The sequence below is a fragment of the Halichoerus grypus genome, chromosome 7 (genome assembly GCF_964656455.1).
Source record: "Halichoerus grypus chromosome 7, mHalGry1.hap1.1, whole genome shotgun sequence".
Taxonomy (NCBI): Eukaryota; Metazoa; Chordata; class Mammalia; order Carnivora; family Phocidae; genus Halichoerus; species Halichoerus grypus.
Window position 1 is genome coordinate 65,073,417 of NC_135718.1, and position 19,323 is coordinate 65,092,739.

The 19,323-nt window shown below is 34.2% G+C and overlaps 2 protein-coding genes across 6 annotated transcripts in view; one reads left to right on the plus strand and one right to left on the minus strand.

Annotated features, from left to right (window-relative positions):
- Positions 1–2,483, plus strand: part of FAM13C (family with sequence similarity 13 member C) — a 152,003-nt gene extending 149,520 nt beyond the window's left edge. For all 5 annotated transcript variants that reach the window (XM_078077682.1, XM_036078159.2, XM_078077681.1 and 2 more), the window contains one exon: positions 583–2,483. In XM_078077682.1, coding sequence (XP_077933808.1) covers positions 583–706 — 124 coding nt within the window. In that variant the 3' untranslated portion in view covers positions 707–2,483. The remainder of the gene's footprint in view (positions 1–582) is intronic.
- A 100-nt stretch (positions 2,484–2,583) lies between these two features.
- The window catches only part of PHYHIPL (phytanoyl-CoA 2-hydroxylase interacting protein like), an 82,657-nt gene continuing 65,917 nt past the window's right edge, over positions 2,584–19,323 (minus strand). Inside the window, exons 3-5 of the mRNA XM_036078163.2 lie at positions 18,463–18,637; positions 10,204–10,321; positions 2,584–3,244 (exon numbers count right to left, since the gene is read on the minus strand). Of these exons, the coding sequence (XP_035934056.1) occupies positions 2,710–3,244; positions 10,204–10,321; positions 18,463–18,637 (828 nt within the window). The 3' untranslated portion in view covers positions 2,584–2,709. The remainder of the gene's footprint in view (positions 3,245–10,203; positions 10,322–18,462; positions 18,638–19,323) is intronic.

Here is a 19,323-nt window from a genome sequence, read left to right on the forward strand (position 1 = left end):
TCAGACTCCTATAAATTCAATCCATGAACATCTCACTGATTCTACTACACATTAGCAGAGATAGGTATTATAATTAAAAGAAAACTTGGAAGTATTTCATGTTTATAAGGTAACCATTGAGCTTTTTTCCCCTATCGCCATAAATTTATATAAATTATTTCACTTAACTTATGTGGTTTTTAGGTTGAATTTTTAACAACTCTCATTGTAAGGGCTGAACATTCTTCATATGCATGAACTGTGGTATGAGTAATGGGAGAATGACTAGACTAAGAATACCTTGAGAGTTCTGGTTTTTGGGCTTTTTTTCCTTTTTACTTGCTCCATTGTTGTCTGTCTATGCAGTGGACCATATATTTGCAAAACACCCATGACATTCAAGTTCTCAAAGTGTACTATTATACAAAAACCTAATGACACATGGAGGAGGGAGTGAGTGAAGGTGGAAGGGAAGGTAAAAAAGACATGATGCAAAAACCAAGTGGAAACTTCTACTCTGTACTTTCTCATGTAAACATTATAAAAGGATTTTTAATGACTTGATTTATTATGAGCTAAAAGACAGTATTTTCTGTTTTGCAGAAGTCCACAAAAGGAAGACAGGATACCAATGGCAGATGAGTACTATGAATACAAGCACATAAAAGCCAAACTGAGACTATTAGAGGTCCTCATCAGCAAGCAAGATGTGGCCAAAACAATCTGAGGTTCAGGAAATGTTTGTGCTCACTTTCAACCAAGATAAGGTCAAGTTTATTTTCCTTTGCCATTCTTGCTAGGTAGTTTTGACATATTGAAAATTGAAGCACTTTAGTGGTAGTATTAGCTGTTTTTAAGAAGGGATGGCAAGAGTAACCATCAATGAGGAAGGAGGATTTAAATGGGGGAAAATATAACAGCTAACAGTATAATTGGAAAAAAAAATTCAGTCTCCTCCATGCCAAGCAGAAAATGCACAGTCAGTATAATTATTTCAAAAAATATCTTAATATTTTATCAAATCTAAATAATACTTGTTCAGTGGGCCACTTATTAGGGAAAGTCTATTTAGTGTCCAGAAACTGCTTATGTTAGTGTATGGAAAAGAGCATGATTTTTAAAAAATCAGTAAGAGGAGGAAAAGAAACTTTTCTTTTTATGTAGAAAGGAATCCAGCTAGTAAGAATGTAATTTATTTGAAAGTTCTAATAGATTTTTAAGTGACAAAAAAAATCTACCTTGTCCCTTAAGTCTGCTAGGCTATTCAGTAAAGCATACTAGAATGTGTCACTGCTAATTTTTTATTTCTATATAAAAATAGCACATTATTTTATCTGTTATTTGAAATTTTACATTTCTGGTTACCAAAGTTCATTCTTATAGCATGTACTTTGTGAATTATCTTTGTCTAAAATTGACAGATGTTTATATTAAAATAAAATATTGTATTAAAATTTGAAAATAGTATTTTGGATAGATCTGTGGTCTGCAGTATATAATCTAATGTGATCATAGTTATGATTGCTAATCTTTTTGTTTACTATAAGAGTATATAACTATTTTTCGATTGGGAATATGCATTTTTCTTAATGTTCCAAGGTCTATGTATACTTTGTAAAGTCACAAGCATTCTCATGAGTTGTAGGTACTCTTCATTCTGTACAAAATGAAAGGTTTGAAATTGTTGGGACACCTTGGAAAAGAAGCCAGAATTTTATTTGCTTCATCAACTTTAGTGCATATAGTTTTGTGTTATTTTGTACTAAAACACACATTTATTATTTTTGCCTTTGTAAGAATAAGTAAAAGGTCGACATTTTCTCTTGTACCAACCATGTTTGTATTTCTGTTTTCTGTAATGTTTAAGCATGATGTTGAACAAATTCACATTTTCATATAGTTTGGATGGGAAGAATATTGACTTTCAGAAGCAGAGTATTTCAGAGACTTATTGTTTTCTCTGTATTTACCTGATATTTTATAACTTTTATGAATCAGAATGATGTCCTTCATAAATTTGTTTAATTGAAGTCATCTACTTGTAACAGGACAGATACACAACTATTTGAAGTTTACAAACTACATCTTTGATAAGGGAAATGGTTTCATGACATGTATACAATTGCTATTAAAATGTAACTCTATATATTCTATATGATTGTAAATATTTTATACAACAATACAAATAAAATATTTTTCTATTATATTTATTATGTTGAAACACAATAGTTGTTTCCTGTTAGCTAATATAAATAACATAAATAACACTGTCAAACAACAAGTTGGAAGTGCTGACAATTCTAGGCTTCAAGATTTAACTCATGCTGCAATTACACCCTTTCATGCGGTTTGGAGTTATCCCAATATTTGTTCAGTAGATTAAAATGAATGCATATTTAAACACCATTTATAAGCCGTTATTTTGTATTTTGCTAAAGCAGTTTATATAATTGTTTTGTTATGTTTGGCATAAAGGAAAAATAAAAACATTGCAGCATCTAGGCAATAAAGTGTCAGAGGAGAACTTTCATCACTGAAAGTAATGGGAAGGGCAGGGAATAGGAAACACTAAAACGGCTCTGGATGAAATTTGAAAAATGGCAATTTGCTTTTGGTGAGAGCGGCATGTGCATGCTTCAGTGGAAAACAACTGGTGATGAAAATGGACAACAGAGGATCGGTGCTCTTAGGGGAAGAAAAGGGACTGGGTAAGAATAAGAAAAGTGGGCATTAACGTCCAACACTGATATTACAGGTTTTGCAGCTGGGATCTTTCTTTGCATTTGCAGTAGACAAACTCATGAGCTGATGACCAGTGATTTCTGCTACAGTGCCCAGAGAAAGATCCACAGGGTCAGTATAAATGACTTCTAAAATGACATCCTGGGCATGGTGGTAAACCAGCACCCCATCTTCTTCTGTGCAGGTCAAAAATTTATTATCCTTGGAATTTAGCTGAGGAAGGCGCTGCTTACAAAATTCATCTCCTGGTGATCCCACAGGGGCAATAACAAGAATCACATAATGATAAGCAGTGTACATACAGTAGAAGTCCCCAAAATATAAGTTAGTATTGGGGTTAAAAAGTTTTTCTGCTACAATCTCAAACCTGTATCTTCCATAAGGTGAATCCTGGGGTGGCTTCCCAGTATTGAACTCAGTGCTGCAGCTGAAGAAGATGCCTTCTAATTTACCACTGATAGGAGAGCCATGGCTACCACTGTTATCCTTGACAGATGGTTGCATAGCATTCCCATGATGTTCTCTGCAAGAGAAAAGACATGGTCACTTCTTGGTATAATAGTAGTAAAGCTATTGATTTATATGTAGATTTGACTGGTGATAGGCCCAAAAGTCTGAATGCTCATCCTTTTATGTCTTTTTTTTTTTTTTTTTTTACCTTTTTTTACCTTTACCTTTTTGTACCTTTTACTTTTATGTCTTTTATGTCTTTTAATGTAAGGATGTTCTGCTACAAACCTTGGAGGTCTTTACATAATAAATTTCCTGGCCAGAAAAACCAAACTGGAATTAGAAATCTTACAACTGAAATCACAACCATTATATGCCTACTGGGTTTCAGAAGTGGCTCTTTGAAGAGAAAACTGGACTAACACTGTTGGTTAAATATATTGAATGTTTCTTTAAAGTATGCCAGAATTTAGTCCTAATATGAGTGCTGTCCATGTATATATATTGGCACAAAAGAGTCTTATTTTATTTTGTTTTTTTTCCCCTAAGTACAGTTTACTAATCAGGTCCCCTTTCCTGCGTTTTTCTTACATCAGAGCTGGTTATTCTCCCTTTACCATCACCCCTGATCTATTCTCCATCCTTCTTGCCTTCCATTGTGGGATGGGACTCTATCATTTGGTTCATCTTTGTCCCTTGGTCCCTTCCATTTCAGTTCTACTTATGTAAGGCACCATCAGATCTAGGGGAGGAGGAAGTAAAGCCTTGAGTGTGCTGTCTTCTACTTCCTCCATGCTTCAGAGCCTTGTGGTTCTGGTGTGGCTGGATTCGTATGTACTATATGTCTCTGACTACTTCTCCTGTTGGGTGTCCTCCATTTCCCTTCCCAAGAGTAGTAAAACCTTTCAACTCTTGATAGTTCCTGGTTGCTTTAGCATCCCTTATTAGTTGCCTTAACCCTGTCTATACCTTTATGAATGATGCTTTTGTCACATTTTCTCCAGAACTCCCACTAAGTGTGACTTCCCTTTCTTGCTGGGTCCTTGACCACCATGACTTGGGATGAAAATTACAACTTACCACACAGGCATGAGAAGCTTCTCCCAGTCAGCATGCTTCCAAAAGAGCCTGTGGGTCGGTGAGGTATGCCCAGGGTCTCCCCTAACTTTAGAACAATAATGAGTCTCAAATTCTAGTGCCTAAGAACTACCAAGGAAGCTTATTAAAAATGCAGCTTCAAGGAAAGACCAAGCAACTCACATACTAGAGGACACTAGATAAGTAAGAGATGTATGAATATTCTGGATTGGACCCCATATTTTTATCCTTATTCTTCTTCTTTCCTCCTGATGTTCCAAAATTCCTTCTAGTATCATTCTCTTCCTTTTTTCAAAAACTTCTTTTAGAAAACACAATGGTCCAAAATCTTTAGGATGCAGCAAAAGAGGTTCTAAGGTGGAAGTTTATACAGGCCTACCTTAAGAAGCAAGAAAAAATCTCAATCTTACTTTACATCTAAAGGAGCTAGAAAAAGAACAAACAAAATCCAAACCCAGCAAAGGAAGGAAATAATAAAGATCAGAGTAGAAATAAATGATATAGAAACTAAAATAACAATAAAACCAAAGATCAACAAAATTGATAAAACTCTTAAAAAAAAAAAAAAAAAGAGCAGGAGAGAGAGGACCCAAATGCACAAAATTACTAATGAAGGAGGAGAAATAACAAACACTACAGAAATACAAACAACTTTAACAGATCCTAAATACCAACAAAACTGGATAACTTGGAAGAAATGAATAAATTCCTGGAAACCTATAATCTACCAAAACTAAAGAAGGAAGAAATAGAAAATTTGAACAGATCAGTTATCAGCAATGAAGATGAACTGGTAATCAAAAAAACTCTCAAAAAACAAAAGTCCAGGACTAGACAGCTTCACAGGTAAGTTCTACTAAATATTTAGAGAAGAGTTAATACCTATTCTTCTCAAACTATTCCAAAAAATACAAGAGGAAGGAAAACTTACAAATTCATTCTATGAGGCCAGTATCACACTGATACCAAAACCAGATAAAGACACCATGAAAAAAGAGAACTACAGGCCAACATCACTCATGAATATAGATGCAAAAATCCTCAACAAAATATTAGCAAACCAATAATACATTAAAAAAAATCATACACCACAGTCAAATGGGATTTATTCCCAAGATGCAAGAGTGGTTCAATATTCACAAAACAATCAACATGATATATCACATCAACAGAAGAAAGGATAAGAGCCATATGATCATTTCAACAGATGCAGAAAAAACATTTGACAAGGTACAACATCCATTCATGGTAAAACTGTCAACAAGGTAGATTTAGAGGAAACATACCTCAACATAACAAAGACCTTATATGAAAAACCCACAGACAACATCATACTCAATGAGGAAAATCTCAGAGTTTTTCCCCTAAGGTCAGGAACAAGACAAAGATATCCACTCTCACCACTTTTATTCAACGTAGTACTAGATGTCCTAGCCACAGCAATCAAACAACATAAAGAAAGAAAATGTATCCAAATTGGTAAGGAAGAAGTAAATCTCTCACTGTATGCAGATGACATGATACTATATACAGAAACCCTAAAGACTCCACTGAAAAACTACTAGAACTGATAAATGAATTCAGTAAAGTTAAGGATACAAAATCAAGGTACAGAAATCCATTGCATTCCTATACACTAATAATGAAGTAGCAGAAAGAGAAATTAAGAAAACAATCGCATTTACAAATGCACCAAAACCAATAAAATATTTGGTATAAACTCAGCCAAAGAGGTGAAAGACCTGTACTCCAAAAACTATAAAACAATGATGAAAAAAATTCAAGATGACACAAAGAAATGGAAAGACATGCCATGCTTATGAGTTGGAAGAACAACTATTGTTAAAATGTCTATACTACCCAAAGTGATCTACACATTTAATACAATCCCTATCAAAATAGCATTAGCATTTGTCACAAAACTATAACAAACAATCCCAAAATTTGTATGGAACCACAAAAGACCTTGAATAGCTGAAGCAATCTTGGAAAAGAAAAACAAAGCTGGAGGTATCACAATTCCAGATTTCAAGTTATATTACAAAGTGGTAGTAATTAAAACAGTATGGTACTGGCACAAAAATAGGCATGGAGATCAATGGAACAGAATAGAAAACCCAATAATAAACCCACAGTTAATCTTATTTTTGACAAAGGAAGAAAGAATATCCATGAGAAACTACATGCAAAAGAATAAAACTGGACCACTTTCTTACACCATACACAAAAGTAAACTCAAAATGGATTAAAGACCTAAATGTGAGACCTGAAACCATAAAAATCCTAGAAGAGAGCACAGGCAGTAATTTCTCTGATATTAATCATAGAAACATTTTTCCAGAAATGTCTCCTAAGGCAAGGGAAATAAAAGCAAAAATAAACTATTGGGATTACATCAAAATAAAAAGCTTCTGCACAGTGAAGGAAACAATCAACAAAATGACCAGGCAACCTATGAAATGGGAGAAAATATTTGCAAATGACATTATCTAATGAAGGATTAGTATCCAAAATATATAAACAACTTCTACAACTCAACACCAAAAAACCCAAATAATCCAATTAAAAATGGGCAGAAGAAATGAACAGACATTTCTCCAAAGAAGGCATCCAGATGGCCAACAAACACATGAAAAGATGCTCAACATCACTAATCAACAGGTAAATGCAAATCGAAGCTACAATGAGATATCACCTCACACCTGTCAGAATGACTAAAATCAACAACACGAGAAACAAGTGTTGGCGAGGATGTGGAGAAAAAGGAACACTCTTGCACTTTTGGTGGGATTGCAAACTGGTATAGCCACTGTAGAAAACAGTAGGGAGGTTCCTCAAAAAATAAAATAGATCTACCCTATTATCCAGGAATTGCACTATTGGATATTTACCCAAATAATACAAAACCCTGATTCAAAGGGATACAAGCACCCCTGTTTACTGCAGCATTATTTATAATCACTGAATTATGGAAGCAGCTCAAGTGTCCATTGACTGATGAATGGATAAAGAAGATGTAGCATATTATTCAGCCAAAGAAAAGCATGAAATCTTACTATTTGCAACAACATGGATAAAGCTAGAGAGTATAATGCTAAGTGAAATAAGTCAGTCAGAGAAAGACAAATAGCATATGATTTCACACATATGTGGAATTTAAGAAACAAAACAAATGAGCAAAGGAAAAAAAAATGAGAGACAAACTAAGAAACAGATTCTTAACTATAGAGAACAAACTTATGGCTACCAGAAGAGAGTTTGGTGGGGTGATAGGAGAAATAGGGGGTGGGGATTGAAGAGTACACTTAATCATGATGAATAAAAAAATAAACAAAAAAACTTCTTTTAGTCATTCTTTTGCAGTAGATACTGTAAAAAATGACCATCAGCATTTTGGGGTTTTTGGCTTCTTCAGAACTCAGTCCAGAATATAAGAGCTAAAAAGAAAACTCAGGGAACTCATTACTGTATTGTCCCTTGAGTCCCATGGTCCCTAACTGACTTCTCTCTACCTTTCAGTCTTCTTCCACCTTTCAGATTTCCATGTTTCTTTTATATATAAAGTCCAGAGTTTTTAGTCATACTTAGTGGGAAAAATAGGGAGAAATGTTTCCACTCCATCTTCTCCTGGGTCAAAATTCTTACCCTTGTTACAGTTACATTCTCATTAACAAAAACCAAATATTGATATGATATGTGTCCAACATGAATCTACAAGTTCAATTAATGAAATAATAATAGCAGAAAATATGGAGACAGGAACTGAGACTAGGAGAAACGTATTAGCATTAGTGACAAACATCAACTTTGAGGATATACAATCTAACACCTAAAAGCACCAGGAATTACTACACCTGTCAGTGGATTGGTAAAGAAAAAACTTTCTGATCTAGAAAGGTGTTTTAAGGATAGTGAGGCTTCCTAGTGAACTTGAAGGAGTAAGAGAGAAAGTGATATTTTGATCTGGGGTAAGGGAAAGCAATATTCACTTAGAAATTTATCTCTAGAGAAAGAGATCAAAATGAGCTCAATCCATATGGATTGAGTCAGAATTTACCTAATGCTTTTTCATAATTTGTAATGATTTGGAAAGTCTGTAGTTAGGTAAGTGAAAGGTTCATTTCTATTCAAGCATTTTGATTAACAAATTGACATTTTAAATGGATTCTGATAAAGGAAGTGGGTCCTGATTAGAATTCATTACCTAAAAAGAAAAATCAAGGTCCATTGAAGCTAATGTCTACTATTTTTTTAATAAAGCGTTTTGAAAAAGCAATTTTGAAGAACTGTACCCACGCTTGAGAAGTATATTTATTTATATATACTGTATTAAGATATAATTTACATGGATTTTACAACTGTCATGGAAACTCCAACAAAGGTAAATTTCCTTGTTAGTAAATACATCTTTCATTCTAGTAGACTGGAATCAATTATACAATATATACAATGACTTTTTCCAGGCAGTCTTTATCATTTCTTTTCTTCTTAGAAGAGTTTTTGAAAACAGATGATGCAAATTTTAGTATCTAAAGACCTGAAAATAGGCTAGTTTCGACCCAAAGGGCAGAGAAAATCAGAGAAATACTGACCTCCAGTGGCCACCTAAAATAGACATTGGCAATATTCTAAGAATCTAAACCTTGTACCAAAGATGTATTTATTATATTGATGTATTTCTTATTAAAGAAAATAGCAATAGATCTTTTTGTTTTCAAATTTTATGCTTAAAGAAAACCTTTCTTGTTAAATATATATGGTCATTCCCATTCACAATTGACAGATACATTAATTTGTGTTATATCTGTTTCTACTGTCTAAATTAGGTTAATGGCATCCACCATGAAATATGTATAGATTCAAGGGTAAATAATTATCAGATAGAAGAATTATGGACTAAACTCTGTGTTTATAAGATATTCAACCTTATGGTTTGCAGCATCAAAATATATATATAAAAAAAAAAACCATGATATTGCAAAGTATTTCATTTGATGAAATCAGATGCCTAAATTCATCTCTCTCTCTCTGATTCCCTTTACATTTTCCACAGCTTGGAGCTGATTTAAATCTAAAACCATGATCATGACTTAAGAAAACTAGAGAAGTAAGAAACAAATAACAACAAAGCTTCCTATTTTTTTTTCATTATAATCCTTACAACTTAAAGTTTAAAGTGATACCAAATGACAAATTATAGAGATTACTGTGTAAAAGTTTTAGAACTAAATAGCATTTATCATTTTAAAAACCTTAGTCTCAGCCTTTAAAAACATATATCTCTATTTACTGTCCTGAAATTTTCGTCTGTAAATATAAAAGGATTATTAAGTATTAAAACTACCTGTAGCATGGATTTCTTTTGAATTCTTGGAAACTGCTTCCCAGTGTAAACACAGGCTATCTTAGAAATACTAATTGAACATTAGAATTCAAAAGTAAACACAGCAAACTGTCCTCATGAATAATTAATCCAAGATAATGGCTAAGAGATCTCATCACTTAGACTGAAGCCTGAAAAATCCCACCCGATTCACCATATTTCATGAAAGTTACGTCCCCCCCTCCCATTTTCAGTATCTTAAAGCAATCAATCCACAAGAAGAGAATATTTAGTTTAGTTATTGGGTGGTAGAGGAATTTGTCATGAATGGTCATCAGTCTAAACCCTGGAGGTTTAAGATCTTCCACTCAAATAGACAGGAACTGTCATTACAAATGATTATAGAAAGGGATGTAAGTAAAGTGAAAAAAAAATCCCATAATCTGATTTTTTTCTACTCAATTATTCTGGGAAATAAAAGAGTATAATTAACTATTTTGAAAAGAAAACAAAAATTGCTATTTCACAGAACTAGACTCAAGGAAAACCTGAGCCTAGAGCTTAGAATGGCATTTAGTAAAGCAAATCACTATATATTTTCTTATCCTTACCGAATATAGTCAAAATATTCTTTGTGTTGGTTACGATAAAAAACAGAAAATTTAAGCATCCGTCCTGCAATCACTTCGGCCTTCTCCAATAGCTGTGTTAGATGAACTTTTGAATAGTCTGAAAATAACAAAAAAATTCTCTTACTAAAAATATATTACCAAAGGTATCAACTACATGTTTAATAAATTGGAAATTATTAAAATTCACCTTTAGAAAATTTATCTTAGTGAATAGGAAATTGCACTGAAAAAAAAATTCATTGTCTTTGTTTGGCACATTTTTCTTTCTACAAAAAATGTATTTGTTATGGCTTATGTTTTTTTTTTTTTAGGATACCCATGCATTTGTTTCACTCTTTGAAATGAAAGATCCTGCAACAAAAATGTTAAGTAAGGAATGCAGACTCGGCATAACCCAAGTAATATCAATTGGCACCATACTAGCTTTTCTTGAATCAACTGATAAGTCAAATAAAAGAAGCTTCTAACCTGCAATCAGTAGCAAATTGAATTTAAAAGGGTAGCAATAATAATGTTCATTTAATTTACTCTTTAAATCTACGAGGTTGGTGAAATAGATTAAATATGACAATTTTATTGATGGAGAAATTGAGGCTTGTCACGGTTTGATTTGCCAAATGTTCATATAGCTAGTAATTTAGAGACTAGGTCTCTGGTTTTTAGTTGATGGTTTTCAGGTATACAAGACTCTTGAAAATCTAAAGCTTCTCTCCAAGTAACTTGATCCTTTCACCAACTTTCTGTTTTGAAAATTGAGGACTGTTGTCAAACTCCTCTACCAAAATCTAAGCAAAAATTTTTGTCTATAAAGATTATCAGACATTCCAAATAAAAGCAACGTAGTTGAGCTGCTCATGACAGCACAGTTTGTTTACTAACTGCTTCACTGGCTCACATTTATTTAGATTAGAACATATGATGCAGAAGGCATCATGCAAAATTAGATGATCAGGTTAAAAGATCAAAAAGAATATTCTTCCTTTCAAAGAACTCACAGTCTAAATTTGCAAATAAATATACATAGATAAATATATAGACAACTGTGATTTATGGGGCAAGCACATGGTTTTATCTCTGACATAGACAAGACTAGAAGTAGATTAGTTGGTGGCATTCTATTTTATTTTATGTCAATATTTTGCACAGTACATAGCACACAGTATGTGCTCAATAAATGTGGAGTGAATTAGCTATTATACAGATTAAAAGACAATTTATACAAAAAGCTTCCTCAAAATTTACAGATTAAAGATTATTGATAAAGTTTAGATAAAAGTCTGAATTATTTTGATAATCTGAAACAATAAGCTTTGAAAAGCTTAAGTTCCCTTTATATTTTACTCATAGAAATTAAAAATGCAAAATAATTTATAGAAAACTATTGTGGCACATTTAAAAGCTGGCATTTTATTATTTACCCCATAACATTCTTAGTAGAATTATGAGATGCAGTTCAGTAAAAGAGCAACAGGGTGATCAGTCTAAATGAAAGAAGACAAGATTTTCCTTCATACACATAGAAATAAAACATGTACTCATATGGTTAAATAGATTATAGAACAGAGTGAATGTGTATGCATCTATAGACAGGTATTTCTGAACTGGAAATGCCAAAGGTCTTCCTTAAGCTAAAGAAGAAGTAATATTTCACACTTTTCCCCAACGTCAAATGGGGATTTTAGCAGGTAAATTATAGCTCTTTTAATTGGACAAATACTATGACTTTGTTTAGTGCAGTCCTATGGAAAATAGCATGTATTAAAACAATATCAAAAAAGACTGTGGCTCGGGACAAGAGATCTGTAACCTACAATGGTAGAAACATTAGATTGGCAACAGACCTATCCACAGAGACCTGGCAGGCCAGAAAGGACTGGCATGATCTATTCAGAGCACTAAATGAGAAAAATATGCAGCCAAGAATACTATATCCGGCTCAGATGTCATTGAAAATAGAAGGAGAGATAAAAAGCTTCCAAGACAAACAAAAACTAAAGGAATTTGCAAACACAAAACCAGCCCTACAAGAAATATTGAAAGGGGTCCTCTAAGCAAAGAGAGAGCCTAAAAGCAACATAGACCAGAAAGGAACACAGACAATATACACTAACAGTCACCTTACAGGCAATACAATGGCACTAAATTCATATCTTTCAATAGTTACCCTGAATGTAAATGGGCTAAATGCCCCAATCAAAAGACACAGGGTATCAGATTGGATAAAAAACAAGACCCATCAATATGCTGTCTGCAAGACTCATTTTAGACCCAAAAACACCCCCAGATTGAAAGTGAGGGGGTGGAAAACCATTTACCATGCTAATGGACACCAAAAGAAAGCTGGGGTGGCAATCCTTATATCAGACAAATTAGATTTTAAACCAAAGACTGTAATGAGAGATGAGGAAGGACACTATATCCTACTTAAAGGGTCTATCCAACAAGAAGATCTAACAATTGTAAATATCTATGCCCCTAACATGGGAGCAGCCAATTATATAAGCCAATTAATAACAAAAGAAAAAAAACACATCAACAACAATACAATAATAGTGGGGGACTTTAACACCCCCCTCACTGAAATGGACAGATCGTCTAAGCAAAAGATCAACAAGGAAATAAAGACTTTAAATGACACACTGGACCAAATGGACTTCACAGATATATTCAGAACATTCCATCCCAAAGCAACAGAATACACATTCTTCTCTAGTGCCCATGGAACATTCTCCAGAATAGATCACATCCTAGGTCACAAATCAGGTCTCAACTGGTACCAATAGATTGGGATCATTCCCTGCATATTTTCAGACCACAATGCTTTGAAACTAGAACTCAATCACAAGAGGAAAGTCAGAAAGAACTCAAATACATGGAGGCTAAAGAGCATCCTACTAAAGAATGAACAGGTCAACCAGGAAATTAAAAAATAATTTAAAAAATTCATGGGAACAAATGAAAATGAAAACACAACTGTTCAAAATCTTTGGGATGCAGCAAAGGCAGTCCTAAGAGGAAAGTATATAGCAAAGTATATATACAAGCCTTTCTCAAGAAACAAGAAAAGTCTCAATGACACAACCTAACCCTACACCTAAAGGAGCTAGAGAAAAAACAGCAAATAAAGCCTAAACCCAGCAAGAGAAGAGAAATAATAAAGATCAGAGCAGAAATCAATGAAATAGAAACCAAAAGAACAGTAGAACAGATCAACGAAACTAGGAGCTGGTTCTTTGAAAGAATTAATAAGATGATAAAACCCTGGCCAGACTTATCAAAAAGAAAAGAGAAATGACCCAAATAAATAAAATCATGAATGAAAGACGAGAGATCACAACCAATGCAAAGAAATACAAACAATTATAAGAACATATTATGAGCAACTATATGCTAGCAAATTAGATAATCTGGAAGAAATGGATGCATTCCTAGAGATGTATCAACTACCAAAACTGAAACAGGAAGAAACAGAAAACCTGAATAGATCTATAACCACTAAGGAAATTGAAGCAGTCATCAAAAATCTCCCAACAAACAAGGGCCAGATGGCTTCCCAGGGGAATTCTACCAAACATTTAAAGAAGAATTAATACCTATTCTTCTGAAACTGCTCCAAAAAATAGAAATGGAAAGAAACTTCCAAACTCATTTTATGAGGTCACCATTACCTTGATCCCAAAACCAGACAAAGACCCCATCAAAAAGGAGAATTACAGACCAACATCCCTGATGAACATGGATGCAAAAATTCTCACCAAAATACTAGCCAATAGGATCCAACAGTACATTAAAAGGATTATTCACCACAACCAAGTGGGATTTATCCCTGGGCTCCGAGGTTGGTTCAACATCCACAAATCAATCAATGTGATAAAATATATTAATAAAAGAAAGAACAAGAACCATATGATCCTCTCAATAGATGCAGAAAAAGCATTTGACAAAGTACAGCATTCTTTCTTCATCAAAACTCTTCAGAGTATAGGGATAGAGGTTATATACCTCAATATCATAAAAGCCATCTATGAAAAACCCACAGCAAATATCATTCTCAATGGGGAAAAACTGAGAGTTTCCCCCTAAGGTCAGGAACATGGCAGGGATGTCCACTATCACCACTGCTATTCAACATAGTATTAGAAGTCCTAGCCACAGCAATCAGACAACAAAAAGAAATCAAAGGCATCCAAATCGGCAAAGAAGAAGTCAAACTCTTACTCTTTGCAGATGATATGATACTTTATGTGGAAAACCCGAAAGACTCCACCCCAAAACTGCTAGAACTCATACAGGAATTCAGTAAAGTGACAGGATATAAAAATCAATGCACAGAAATCAGTGGCATTTCTATACACCAACCACAAGACAGAAGAAAGAGAAATTAAGGAGTAGATCTCATTTACAATTGCACCCAAAACCATAAGATACCTAGGAATAAATCTACCCAAAGAGGCAAAGAATCTGTACTCAGAAAACTATAAAGTACTCATGAAAGAAATTGAGGAAGACACAAAGGAATGGAAAAATGTTCCATGCTCATGGATTGGAAGAACAAATATTGTGAAGATGTCAATGCTACCTAGAGCAATCTACACATTTAATGCATTCCCTATCAAAATACCATCCACTTTTTTCAAAGAAATGGAACAAATAATCCTAAAATTTGTATGGAACCAGAAAAGACCCCGAATAGCCAGAGGAATGTTGAAAAAGAAAAGCAAAGCTGGTGGCATCAAAATTCCGGACTTCAAGCTCTACTACAAAGCTGTCATCATCAAGACAGTATGGGACTGGCACAAAAACAGACACATAGATCAATGGAACAGGATAGAGAGCCCAGAAATGGACCCTCCACTCTATGGTCAACTCATCTTCAACAAAGCAGGAAAGAATGTCCAGTGGAAAAAAGACAGTGTCTTCAACAGAATGGTGTTGGGAAAATTGGACAGCCACATGCAGAAGAATGAAACTGGACCATTTCCTTACACCACACACAAAAATAGACTCAAAATGGTTGAAAGACCTCAATGTGAGACAGGAGTCCATCAAAATCCTAAAGGAGAACACAGGCAGCAACCTCTTCGACCTCAGCCGCAGCAACTTCTTCCTAGAAACATCGCCAAAGGCAAGGGAAGCAAGGGCAAAAATGAACTATTGGGACTTCATCAAGATAAAAAGCTTTTGCACAGCAAAGGAAACAGTCAACAAAACCAAAAGACAACTGACAGAATGGGAGAAGATATTTGCAAATGACATATCAGATAAAGGGCTAGTATCCAAAATCTATAAAGAACTCATCAAACTCAACACCCAAAGAACAAATGATCCAATCAAGAAATGGGCAGAAGACATGAACAGACATTTTTCCAAAAAAGACATCCAAATGGCCAACAGACACATGAAAAAGTGCTCAACATCGCTCGGCATCAGGGAAATCCAAATCAAAACCTCAATGAGATACCACCTCACACCAGTCAGAATGGCTAAAATTAACAAGTCAGGAAACAACAGATGTTGGCAGGGATGCAGAGAAAGGGGAACCCTCCTACACTGTTGGTGGGAATGCAAGCTGGTGCAGGCACCCTGGAAAACAGTATGGTGGTTCTTCAAAAAGTTGAAAATAGAGCTACCATACGACCCAGCAATTGCACTACTGGGTATTTACCCCAAAGATACAAATGTAGTGATCCGAAGGGGTACGTGCACCCTGGTGTTTATAACAGCAATGTCCACAATAGGTAAAATATGGAAAGAGCCAAGATGTCCATCGACAGATGAATGGATAAAGAAGATGTGGTGTATATACATATATATATATATATATATGGGAATATTATGCAGTCATCAAAAGGAACAAAATCTTGCCATTTGCAATGACGTGGATGGAACTGGAGGGTATTATGCTGAGCGAAATAAGTCAATCAAAGAAACACATGTATCATATGATCTCACTGATATGAGGAATTCTTAATCTCAGGAAACAAACTGAGGGTTGCTGGAGTGGTGGGGGGTAGGAGGGATGGGGTGGCTGGGTGATAGACATTGGGGAGGGTATGTGCTATGGTGAGTGCTGTGAATTGTGTGAGACTGTTGAATCACAGACCTGTAACTCTGAAACAAATAATACATTATATGTTAAAAAAAAAAAGAAGATAGCAGGAAGGGAAAAATGAAGGGGGGGAAATCGGAGGGGGAGATGAACTATGAGAGACTATGGACTCTGAGAAACAAACTGAGGGTTCTAGAGGGGAGGGGGGTGCGGGGATGGGTTAGCCTGTTGATGGGTATTAAAGAGGGCATGTACTGAACGGAGCACTGGGTGTTATATTCAAACAATGAATCACAGAACACTACATCAAAAACTAATGATGTAATGTATGGTGATTAACATAACATAATAAAATAAAATTAAAAAAAAAAGAAAGTAAATGGAACGAAATGCAGTAAAGAAAAGTAAACGTGAGATAGATTCCAAAGAAGAATTTTATTTCAGGAAAAAACTGAGGGAATATATTAACTCCAATATAACACATCAAATATAGGTAAAAGTTATATCATTGAGAATTCTTTACTCACTATTAATGTTACTATTAATACAATATAAAAATTAGCTGTTTCATTACTGATAACTATGATTAATACCATATTTCACCTAGTCCAAAATGTATTTTTTCACATTTAGCTTCTTAAAGAGTCCAACAATAACTGTGATAAGAAAACACTGTTTCATAGTTTAACTGACAGTATAAAATGGTGGAACTTATAATCAGTATCTTAGGAAGAAATATGGTACCAGAGAGATACTATTTCCTTGCTCTCAAAGACTGAAATCCTTAACAATCAAGGATGTTATAATCCTTAGCAACTTCCCCATATATAAAAAGGGTTGAAGATAAAATCAAAATAACATAGAATTAAAATTTCATCCATTTAACATATCCATAGGAGAAGTTTTACACTGAATTTGAGATTAAGAAACAACACAAGATAGTGAGATAAAGCAGTTGCTAAGTATGTACTGAGTCTAAAATAATGCAGGTGTGATGTTATGGGGAGAAAAAAAAGGCTGGTTTATATGAAGGATGCCTCAGCTGGGAAAAGTTGCTAAGCAACCTACAATAGTTGAGGCAAATTGTTTTTAAGAATTCTTCTTCAAGCTCCTTTATGTTGAAAAACACTTAGCCTTTCTCTACAATTTTTTAAGAGGAAACAATCACCTATACAAAGAGGAAATAAAGCCCCATTCTAAGAGACAAGGAGAGGATGACAGATGTATTCAGGTAAAGATATCTTTGTATCACTTCAACACCTATTTAAGTGCTCACCAAATATTTGTTTCTTAAATGAATGAATAAACAGATAAATGAACAAGATGAATGGTAACATTTCCAATCTAATGGAATATTAAAGTATAGTTCAAAATCAAAGGAGATGGGGCTCTCCACATCAGGTATCTCAATGTCAAATGGCTATGAGGTACTTTCTAATGAAGCAAAGACACACACACACACACACGCACACACACACACACACAACACTAGTTTAGATACAGATTTTCAGCACTCAAGTGAAAAATCCAATAACATTTCTGCTAGGTACAGTCATTAAGATCTGCATCCATTCCCCTAAGTTACAGAAAGATGTTCCTGACTTCTTTGTTTCAATATCTGTGAACATTTTTTTTTTAAGATTCTATTTATTTTATTTATTTGACAGAGAGAGAGAGTGCAAGCAGGGGGAGTGGCAGGCAGAGGGAGAGGGAGAAGCAGGCTCCCTGCCGAACAGGGAACCAGAGACACAGGGCTTGATCCCAGAATCCTGGGATCATGACCTGAGCCAAAGGCAGCCACTTAACCAACTGAGCCACCCAGGTGCATAAATATCTGTGAAAATTTAAAGAAAAAAAAAAAAGCTCTCTCTCAAAACGAAGCTCAAAACATGTTTGAGTATATTTTCAAACTAAACCAACTTTTATTTGCAAAGCTTTTACTTTGAAAAATCAAACTATGCAGCAAAGAACTGATTTAATGCCATTACTCAGTTTTTGCTGAGAATCTAAGCTCCCTCCAACTAACACAGCATAGCTTGTTCTAGTACACAATGCTATTGTCGATGTAAAAATAACCCAATGCAATTCATATCACCTTAATAATTTTAAAATATTAAAAAATATTTTTCTGTAATTAGCTTTTAAGGAACTATTAAATATTTTTCTGTATTTGTATCTAGTTCTCTTACCTGCTGTGCAGAATTCTATAATTTCACTCCATTCAGACACAACATAATCACCGTCAACCTGTTTTGAGGCAGTTTGCACTGCTACTGTATATTCAGTTCTCGGACTCAAAAACCAGTGTCCACGGACAGTCATGGGCAAGGGAACAGCTTTTGCCACCAATTTCGTTGGAACATCCTAAGACAAAAAGAAAGAAAAACAGGAAAGAAGGAAGGGTGGAAGGCAGGGAGGGAGGGAAGAAATAATTTAGCAGTATAACCTGAATCAATTGTAAACAATGTGGAGGAACTTGTGAAATTCCTGGCTAATGACAGAATTTTCCTTTTTAAAGATATTTAACAATTATTATAGTCAAATCTCTATTCTCCAGATGTAAAAAAAATAAGGCCCAACTTGATCAAAAGGCATGACCAAGGTCATACAGCTAGTTAATGACATAAATATATTTAGATTTCTGTTTTCTTGATTCTTGTTCTTCTCTGTACACTCCTTATATATGTTCCTTAAAATGCAATATTCTAATATTAAATTATAAAACAAAACAAAACCTCCCAAAACCCAGAAACATGACAAATAAAATTCAATGGTTTTGTATTTTAAGATATACTTGTTTAATTTATACTATCCATTAATTTTAGCAGAGTAGCCCATTATTAAATATTTTATATGTGAAGGCAGAAAACATTTTAAAAATAACTATTTTAAGATAAATGAATCAGTTTTGTATACAAAAGAGGTAATATCTGTTTCAGTTGTATTCAAGTATGGAGCTTATGTGTCACAGAAATGTTTAGGTATTTATAAACAATGATTAATAAGGTTATTAAACTTGCTAGTTAAATATTCACTACATTTCCAAGACA